Source organism: Mus pahari, chromosome 7 (assembly GCF_900095145.1).
Source record: "Mus pahari chromosome 7, PAHARI_EIJ_v1.1, whole genome shotgun sequence".
Lineage (NCBI taxonomy): Eukaryota > Metazoa > Chordata > Mammalia > Rodentia > Muridae > Mus > Mus pahari.
This window is the reverse complement of record NC_034596.1, coordinates 74,412,359-74,422,448: the sequence shown is the minus strand read 5'-3', so window position 1 is coordinate 74,422,448 and position 10,090 is coordinate 74,412,359. Positions and strand designations below refer to the sequence as shown.

Below are 10,090 nucleotides of genomic sequence, written 5' to 3'. Positions count from 1 at the left end.
AATTCTCAGCACCCACATGGTGGCTCACAACCATCTGACCTCTGTGGGCACCAGGCACACACAGACATACATACAGGCAAAATACACACATAAAAAAAAAAAAAACTAATTTAAAAATAAATATTCAAGAAATATAAAAGCTAAAAAAAAAAAAAAAAAAAAAAAAAGACATAGAATCCATAAGAAATGATGTTCCAGAAAGCTGGGATCTTTAAAAGTAAACATTTACAAGTAGAAAGGCCAAGTTTCCCCTAACTGTATGAGGTTTCTCAGTACTGTCACAGAAATTATATCATCTGATGCCAAATTAAGACCGAATCCATTCTCAGTAGAGAATTGGAAGGATCCTCCTTTAGATCTCTACAGGATAAAATAACGTCCGACTGAGAGCTTGGCCGGCAGCACACTGTAGGGTCTCTGGGACCACGTGGTTACCAACTGAAACGCCAACTTAGCTGGTAATAGGGAAGGAGAGAGGAGCTGGAATGGAGATCATTGGGCCGGGACGTGAAGGTCTGCTGTGATTCTCATGACAAACAACCCCCAGCATCTCTGATCGCTCCCAAACCAAACATCTTTTCACTCCTAGGACCAAGTCCGGGCTGCCATGACCTGTATTCGGTTCTTCAGTCACAAAGCAAAGTCATACACAGAGCTGGGAGAGAAGCTGTCATGGTTGCTTAAGGCCAAGGACCACCTGAAGATCTACCTCCAAGAAACGTCCCGCAGCTCCGGAAGGAAGAAAGCCACGTTCTTCCGGAAGAAGATGACTGCGGCTGACGTGTCCAGGTATCACAATCCAGATGGCCAGTGTAGGCGGAAAGCTGAGGCTGATAAGTTATCACCCCTGGATGCCAGTGTCTGCTACAACCTGGAAAGCTACTGAGGTGCTTGGAGGAGGGGATTAGGATCACACAAAAAAAAAGTCCCGTGCAATGTCTCCGCTCCTCTTTTCTCCCTTGGCACACATCAGCCACTGGCCAACCCGGCCTCTAGGATCCTCAACCCATGTGCTTTCTTCTTTAGTGCTTGTCAGCCCCTCTATTTAGAACATACTATGTGAAGTAAATGCTTAGCCAGGCACAGTAGTCCATGCTGAAGCAGAAAGATTGTGACTTTGAGGTGAGCCTAAGTAGTGTAGCTAGATGTAGTCTCAAAAAAAAAAAAAAAAAACCTTAGTAAGCAGTTTTCCACGCCTCTAACTTGTTGTCTTTTTAGACTCAGTCACTAAGGCTCTTCTGTCTGCTTCCTGTCCATTCCTCCTCTAGTATGAGCTGTGAGGTCGGGGCTTAAGCCTGCATCCTCACTCTGATACCTGCCACAGAGGTACTCAGTACACATTTGTTGACCCGGTGCTGGGACTTTATCCAGCTCTGCAGTGCACCCTAATTCCTGTGTGTCTGTGGGTGGACCCAGGTCCTTCTTTTTTGCCAAACCGTAGCTGTTTAGAGGATATCTCAAGCCCCTCGACTGCGTGTCACTTCTTTGGTCTTTCCATGGCCGTGATGAACCAGTCACCCAGCTGTAGACACCCATCTCCTGAGAGGCTCAGGAAACTGGACCATGCCTGCCCTGTCCCCATAGGCACATGAATACACTGCAGCTACAGATGGAAGTGACCAGATTCTTACATCGCTGTGAAAGCGCTGGGACCTCTCAGATCACCACCCTGCCCCTGCCAACACTCTTTGGAAACAACCACATGAAAATGGAAGTTGCCTGCAAGGTACGCAGAGCGCGTCGCCTCTGGAAGACTGCTCACGTCTTTCAGAATGCTTAGCCCAGTTGAAATTATCTGATTATCTCAGTTGTTTCCTTGATGGCATCCTCCACACTGCGACGTGAGCCTCGGGCTGGAGGTAGAGTCCAGTTTGATCACTTGTATTTCTGGTGCTTGGATGCTTAGTAAATCTCATCATATATTTAATAATTAAATAAATGCATTGGGTGTGTGGGCTCATCTGTGATCCCAGCACAAGGGAGGTGGAGGTAGGAGAATCACTGCAAGTTCAAGGCCAGCCTGATCTGCATAGTGAGTTCTCACCCAGCTGGGACTGTGGAGGAGAACCCCGTCTCCACAAAAACATGAGGATGATGATGGTGGTGGTGGTGGTGGTGGTGGTGGTGGTGGTGGTGGTGGTGGTGGTGGTGGTGATAGCGACCCTTGTTTTTTTGTTTGTTTGGTTGGTTGATTTGTTTTGTTTTTTTTTCTATTGAGAAGCTATTTGAATAATTGTGATTTCTTTAAGCATATGTCCCTCTCCATCCAGGTTATGCTGGGAGGAAAAAATGTGGAAGATGGTTTTGGAATTGCATTCCGTGTTCTGCAGGTATGAGTATGCCAAGGGAACCCATGCCTGACATTTCTGTGAAATGCTATTCTTTAAAAACAATTCTTATCCCAAGAAGAGCAGATTTGCATGTGCATTAGGGGTGATGTCTGAAGTGATACAGAACTGGGTCAAATGTCAGGCTCTGTGTCACTTAGCCACAAGCCAACCTTAGCCCCTCAGAAGGTATCAAGGATCCCATGTAGGACAGCTAGCTCCCCAGAACTGGTCTACTGCAGAACTCTCACTCATCTTCCCAGGAGAACATGTCTGGAAGGAGAAGCCAGAGCATCTCTCCCTAGGCCTGTGGCATAAGGGCTAACCTCCACTAGGTTTAGTGTATTTTTCTGGCAAGTTTCAACAAGTGAGTCTTTTGATAATCTGATTCAACACTTAGGCAGCTCTTAACAGACCATCACTATTTCCCAGAGAAAGGAGAGTCAGGGGAGAGAGAATTTGTCATAGGAATTAAAGTAGAATGTCTTTTGCAAGTCCATGGAGCCAGATATGGTGGCACACCCTGGAATCTCAGTGTTTGGGAAGTAGAGGCAATTAAATCATGTGTTCAAGACCAGCCCTGACCCTGTCCTGAAGAAAAGAAAAAGCAAAGAACTGGAAGCTCATAGGACACTGAGGAGGCAGCCTTTGTAACCACTTTTTAAATGCTTGCCTGAGAGTTGGGCGTGGGGGCGCACGCCTTTAATCCCAGCACTCAGGAGGCAGAAGCAGGTGGATTTCTGAGGCCAGCCTGGTCTACAAAGTGAGTTCCAGGACAGCCAGGGCTACACAGAGAAACCCTGTCTCAAAAAAAAAAAAAAAAAAAAAAAAAAACTTGCCTAACTCCAAAGAGAGCCTTTCTGCTTTCCTGTATCTTTGTGGTCCTGTTGTGACTGCAGTTGCTTCCCATGGTGGGCGTCCCCAAGTCTCCTAAGTCCATCGCTTCCCACGGTGGGCATCCCCTGCTGACCTAAGTCCACCGCTTCCCACGGTGGGCGTCCCCTGCTGACCTAAGTCCATCATCCCACACTCTGTCCTAGGACTTCCAGCTGGACGCTGCTGCGACCTACTGCAGAGCTGCCAGGCAGCTGGTTGAGAGGGAAAAATATGGTGAGATCAGACAGCTGCTCAAGTGTGTCAGTGAGTCAGGCATGGCAGCCAAAAGCGACGGTGACACCATCCTCCTCAACTGCCTGGAAGCCTTCAAGAGAATCCCGCCTCAGGTGCTCCCTCCTGGGTCTCTCGGGTCCTCTGCTTCCGTATCATCCCATCTGCACCCTCCTCCTCTTCACTGCAAGATCCATTTCTCTTTCTGACTCTGCAACCATGGCCTCCCTCTTACAGCCCTCTTCCTGTGTAGTTCATGACTGTGACTTCTGTATCCAGAAGATGTCCCTCTGGAAATGTCCGTGTTCTGATGAGACAGAGATCAGAGTGGGCCCTTGTAGCATACTGACTGCAGAACATGCCTGTGGGGTAAACAGAGGCTCATCCATGTGTGAGCACTTGGCATGGGCCCCTTAGGCATTATCCCTTCTGGTCCAGTGCAAGCATAGTGGTGTCATTAGCTCTCATTTGTTATGCTTGTAATGGGAACTGAGTTAGAGAGAAGAAGCAAGTAGGTGTCCCTCCCTTGGAGTCACAATAGCTGGGTTCAGGGTGGATTGAGGTTCTTCTCCCTCTCACGGCCACCATATCTCTGTTGTACACAGGAGCTGGAGGGACTGATCCAGGCCATCCACAGCGATGACAACAAGGTGAGAAGACTGTCCTAGCCCTGCTCATGCCGCTGAGCAGCACTGAGCTGCCCTCACCCTCATGGTAGCACCATGCAGTTTTGTAGTTCCATTTTCTTTGTTATCCAGGACCTAGACAGTGGCTTTAAATCCCCAGAGGGAATAGGCAGGGCCAGATGAACGATGACTGCCCAAACCTTTGCCTACCCGATTCTTTATCCCTAAAGACTGTTTAACTCTCCATGTTATTCTGAGGTCTCTCACCAGATAGATTTCCATCTTCAGGTATGAGCTTCCTAGGGTAGGCAGGGATTTCCATATTCTGGAGGGCAAAAGAGTTTGTGAGGAAAGTGCCACTATATCAGCTACTGTTCTCATTGCTATGACAAAATGCTTGGCAAGAAGCAATTTAAGGAAGGAAAGATGTATTCTGACTTACAGTTGAGGGACACATTCCATTGTAGTGGGGAAGGAGAGGCAGGAGGAGGTGGCTGGCTGGTGACCCTGTATCCAGAGTTAGAAAGCGCCAAGAGAACATGTCCTAAAACCTTAGTGCCCACCCCAAGTGACCACTTCCTCCCGCAAATGTGCCGCCTTCCAAAACACTGCCACCAGCTACAAACCAATTGTTCCAACATAGGAGGGGTATTCCACATGCAAACCAAAGCATCCGCTCAGCCCTTTGGAGGACTCCTCTGGGGCCCACGAACTCTTCCCTGTTTCCGACATGACTAAACCTTTTGTCGTTTTGTTTTGTTTTTGTATGTTTGTTTTTTCGAGACAGGGTTTCTCTGTGTAGCCCTGGCTGTCCTGGAACTCACTCTGTACACCAGGCTGGCCTTGAACTCAGAAATCTGCCTGCCTCTGCCTCCCAAGTGCTGGGATTACAGGCGTGCGCCACCATGCCCGGCTGAACCTTGTGTCTTACATTGCCTCTGTACCGAGTACCAACCAGGATCAGTGTCACTGGTTGTGGCTGGTCATGGGATCAATTGTCCTACAGTCAGTCTGTCTTCAGGAAGGCGTCCAGGCCAAGAGAGTCCCACAGAAGCAAAGCTCGGCCAGCTGGCCATCAGGAGACAAATTTCCCAGCAGCTAAGTCCCTCGTGACAAAATACCCCATGTCAGGCAGTGGCGTCTTACACAACGCAGGACCGCTCCCACTGCGGTGTCTTCAATCCCTGGGCAGAACCTGCCGGCCATCTTTTTCAGTCTTAGTCTTAAGGAGAACTTGTTCTACACATCTCCTCACTACCTGTGCAACATCCCAATTAGGTCCTCAGGAAGGGTGCGATTCTCACTTTCTAAAATGACCGTTACTTTTGGAGAGTCTGAATGAGAACCCAGGAGTCAAGTTAGACAGTTGTTGGTACTTTTCGATTGTTTTTCTCAGCAGCTATTCTAAGGTGCTTTCAGGACCTCGGGTCACAGGTCTTACCGAAAACTAGTTGATCCATTTATCATCACCACCACCACCACCACCATCATCATCATTCTATTCTAGCAATAACATTCCCCTCTTGAATTCTGCCTGTCGACTTGTGGTATTTCATCCAGGTAGGATTAACTGGAGCTAGAAGCTTAGATAAGGGCTCACTCCCTAGGGTGGCATATATGTCCAGGTGCTTCAGTGAGTTCACAGTACATCAGATGTCTTCTGTAGTGGGAAACTATGTGTAACCAAGCTAAAGAGACCCTGGTGAGTAAGACTCACCCACCCCTCAAAAAAGAGAATGCTTTTTACATGGAGCAAAAATAAGTAAATAGCCAGATGTCGTGGTGCACGCCTTTAATCCTAGCACTCGGGAGGCAGAGGCAGGTGGATTTCTGAGTTCACGGCCAGCCTGGTCTACAAAGTGAGTTCCAGGACAGCCAGGGCTACACAGAGAAACCCTGTCTCGAAAAACCAAAAAAAAAAAAAAAGGTAAATAAATAAAAAAAACCTTTGTGTCAGACATAACTGTTACAGCCAAAAGTCAGCTGCTAGTGGGGGCTCATCCACAGCTTGTGGAGACCTTGTTATTGCTCTGCCCAGAGTGATGGCTAACCAGAAGGTGTCAATGTCCCCAAGCTGATCTGCCTCGGATCTAAACAAGAGTAGCCCATCCAAGTCTCACTTGGGTGAGATCTTAAGCAAACCTCTAACTGTGGGTATCCATTTTTCTCTCCATATTATCTGACAACAGGCTTTAAATTCAGATTTGGTGATGTGATACAGCTCAGTGGTAGAGTGCTCGCTCGCCCTGCATGCAGGGAGCCCAGTGGTAGAGTGCTCGCCCTGCATGCAGGTTTAATCCGAGTACCACCCACCCAGAGGCATTTTGGTTTTGGTTTTGGTTTTAATTCAGGATGTTGAAAATAGACAACTAGAGAAAGGGAATCTGTAAACCCTTCACAAAAAGGAAGGTATGATCATTTACACATGCATTCAGTCGCCCGAACACTGGCTGCCAGCTCTGCACCAAGAATACAGGGGCAGGAAAGGCAGACGCTGTCCCCGCACTCAGACCTTGCAGTCTAGCCAAGGCTATCACCGGGTAACTATAAGGTCACAGCTGTGCATACTGGCCACACTAGTTCTGAGTCTAAAAAGAAGTTGGAAGGATAGGCAGGGGCCAGATTCTGTCTACCTTACTTTCTGAATCTTATCTTACCCATGATAGCGCTTTACATTAGAACACAGAACCATGCACTAGCCTGGTGTCTAGAACACTTCTGGTTGTTGTGAAAGAATAATGGGCGAGCCCCTTGCTCTCGATCTGGTGAGCAAGAAGACCATTCATCTGCCTGTGCTTTCTCCGGTTTCTCTCCGTGCTCGCTGACTTTCCCTGGCAGTCATTTCTTTTCAAATGTCTCATCCCCAATCCCTAGGTTCGGGCCTATCTGACATGTTGCAAGCTACGTTCCGCCTACCTGATTGCTGTGAAGCAAGAACACTCACAGGCCGCCGCCCTCGTCCAGCAGGTGCAGCAGGCAGCCAAAAGCAGTGGGGATTCTGTAGTGCAGGACATCTGTGCTCAGTGGCTTCTGACAAGCCACTCCCGCGGTGCCCATGGCTCAGGCTCCAGGAAGTGACCCTGGGCCGCAGAACCTGGAAACCATAGCCTGGGAACTCTGGCAACAGGCACGATGCCACACGATGCCCTCCATCTCCGTCTTCCTGTGGAGTGGGACTTTCTGTGCCCGACCCAGGTTGGAGTGAACAAGTTGGACCGTACCTGCCTGAGTGGGCAGGAGTAGGTCCTTTCACACAAGTGCCATGTAAAATTGTAGACTCTGTGTTTGTCTGGAGATAGCCACTTCTTTCTACCTCAGAGTGACTGTGCGTGCGCATGTGTGCACACCCGTGTGCATGCTCCTGTGCACTTGTGTTTACGCCCAAGCAGTTTCTGAACAAATGAGACCCCCTCCATTGAAGAGAGACGCTTTACTCCCTGCTTTGTGCTGGCCTGAAGACCTTCGGTGTTTTTGGTTTGTGTCCTAAGTTGGCCTGTTCGTGCACAGTTCCCCCCACTATGCAGACATACATGCTCCTCCTAACAGGAAGGATCAATAGAATTACAGAGCAATGCCAAAAAGGTTGCTTCTGCCCAAAATTCAGAGAATGTTAGGAGCATGGCTGTGAAAGATGGCAGCTTTCCCCGCCACACCTCTCACAAGCACAAGGCTTTCAAGTGCAGCCATCTGAAAGCCCTGGCAGTGGTGTAAAGGGTCAGCTCTGGGAGGCTGAGGCCAGGCCCCTTCACATTCGTTCAGAGGAAGGAAGAGGCAGACCTCTCCGAGCACAAAGCCAGCTCTTGTCAGTGTCCCTTACGGATGGGTGAGGACACATGGCTTTTTCTTTCAGAGGCTGGGGAGAGAAATGGTAGCCGGGATCCCGGGACTGAGTGAGTGCTAGACTACCTGTTTGCATTCCATTCCCGACTGTACCTCTTGAATTAGTTAAGAAACCACTTCTCCATTCCTCGTGCTCCTATCTGGTCTCCTCAGGCCCACGGGGTGGATGTGCCAAGGCCTCCCTCATTGAGGCAGTACACTGAGAGGTTGGGGCTTGCTTCAGAGTTGGGTCTGCAGACAAGTCAGAACAAGGGGATAACGAGTCATCCTCATCCGAGATGAAGGGGTTAATATGCATCTGCTTTCCACCTAAGGTGAGTTGGTGCTCAAGAGAGAAAGGGTCTGCAATTTGGTGGCTGATTTGTAAATGAGGGCCCTAAAGAAAGGCCCGTGGCCCCAAGTCTCCCACCAGCCAGAGCTCAGCCTATTGGTCTCCCCTTTGCTGCCAAGGCAACAGGAACTGGAAACTGAAGTCAGTGTCTCTGGTGCTTAGAAACCCTGTTCATTTCTTCTGAACCAAGATTTTCTTAATTAACAGTCGTAGTGGACATCTGTCAGATTCCAGGCTTTGGTCCTAATAGAGAAGAACGGCCGAAGCAGAACCCTAGCTTGCTTAAGGCTGAGGACTGACAGTGGCCTTCCCTTCCTGAAGCATAGAACACACCACAGCTCCCAGGAACCCCCATTGCCTGGGGTCTGCTTACACTCAAGGCTGTGTACATTTGCACTGAACATAAGCACTTTACACAACTGGGTTGTAAGTCTTGCAGCCCTCGATTTAGGATGTCACAACCAGATTTCCCTGACTATCTTCTAACTTGAATTGTAAACATAGGTGGACCATTGACCAGGTTAACAGAGAAAAGACTGCAGACCTAAGACATCACACTGTGGTCCCCTGAAAAGTAACAATAACATCAGAGCAATTGTACATGTTGAGGGGTTGTGTGTCCTCCTACAACCAAGCCACAATAAACTGCCTATCCCACCTACTTCTTGGCTTCATTGGCTTTTTAATTTTTTTTTTTTTTTATTATCTACTGTTACGTACATTGGTGGTTTGCCTGCACGTATGTCTCTGTGGGTGTCAGGTGTCCTGGAACTGGAATTACAGACAATTGTGAGCTCCCATGTGGTTGCTGGGAACTGAACCTGGGTCCTCTGGAAGAGCAGCCAGTGCTCTTAGCCTCCAAGCCGTCTCTCCAGCTACATGGCTTTATTTATATAAACACATGTTTTTAAATTTTTTATATGAGTACTCTGTGTGTGTGTGTGTGTGTGTGTGTGTGTATAAGTGTGTGTGTGTATGTACCACACGCATGCCTGACACCTGTGGAGGCCAGAAGAGGTTATCCAATCCCCTGGAACTAAGTTACAAGTGGTTGGGAGCTTCCTAATAGGGTTTCTGGGAACTGAATTCAAGTCCTGCTCTTAACTGCTGAACTGAGTCTCCTTTCCATGACTTCTGTTTGTTTTGAGACAAGATCTCATATAACACAGGCTGACAATGAACTTGCTGTGTAGCTAAAAGTGATCTTTAACTCCTGATCCTCTTGTCTCCATACTCCCCGTTTCCAGACTCCTGTCTTTTGCTTGTGTGTTCTGTGGAAAGAAAAGATGAATGGGAAAGAAAGTTCAAGTAGCTAATTTCCTCTTAAACAATTCCTGGAGTGACCATTCATTCACGTAGGATTTCCTCAAATTCCCTATGTATTAAAAAACTATTAGTGGACCAAGGAGATGTCTCAGTGGGTAAAGCACTCAACACACAGACCTGACAAGCTGAGTTTGATCCCTGGCACCCAGATGAAGATGGAAAGAAAGGACTGACTCTTCCAGGCCTCTGACCTCCAGTATACACACCATGTCATGATCATGTCTGTATGTGCATGCACAAATACATGCTAAACACATGATATTAATACATTTTTAAACCTTCAAAGGGGGCTGGACATGGTGACACATACCTTTAATCCCAGCATTCAGGAGACAGAGGCAGAATAATCTCTATGAATTCCAGGCCAGCCAGGGCTACATAAGACCCTGTCTCAAAAAGACAAGAGCAATGAATGTTCCTGCTCAGCTCCTGTTGGGACTGTAGAGATGGCTCATGGGTTAAGAGCATTGGCTGCTTTTCCAGAGAACCCAGGTTCAATTCCAGCATCTACATAGACACTCACAACCATCCAG

The 10,090-nt window shown here is 48.1% G+C and overlaps 1 protein-coding gene across 1 annotated transcript in view; it reads left to right on the top strand.

Moving 5' to 3' along the window:
- Window positions 1–8,892, top strand: part of Zfyve26 (zinc finger FYVE-type containing 26) — a 69,447-nt gene extending 60,555 nt beyond the window's left edge. The window contains 6 exon segments of the mRNA XM_021201422.2: window positions 590–789; window positions 1,585–1,726; window positions 2,271–2,330; window positions 3,368–3,550; window positions 4,040–4,084; window positions 6,935–8,892. Of these exon segments, the coding sequence (XP_021057081.1) occupies window positions 590–789; window positions 1,585–1,726; window positions 2,271–2,330; window positions 3,368–3,550; window positions 4,040–4,084; window positions 6,935–7,138 (834 nt within the window). The 3' untranslated portion in view covers window positions 7,139–8,892.
- The last annotated feature ends 1,198 nt before the right edge of the window (window positions 8,893–10,090 follow it).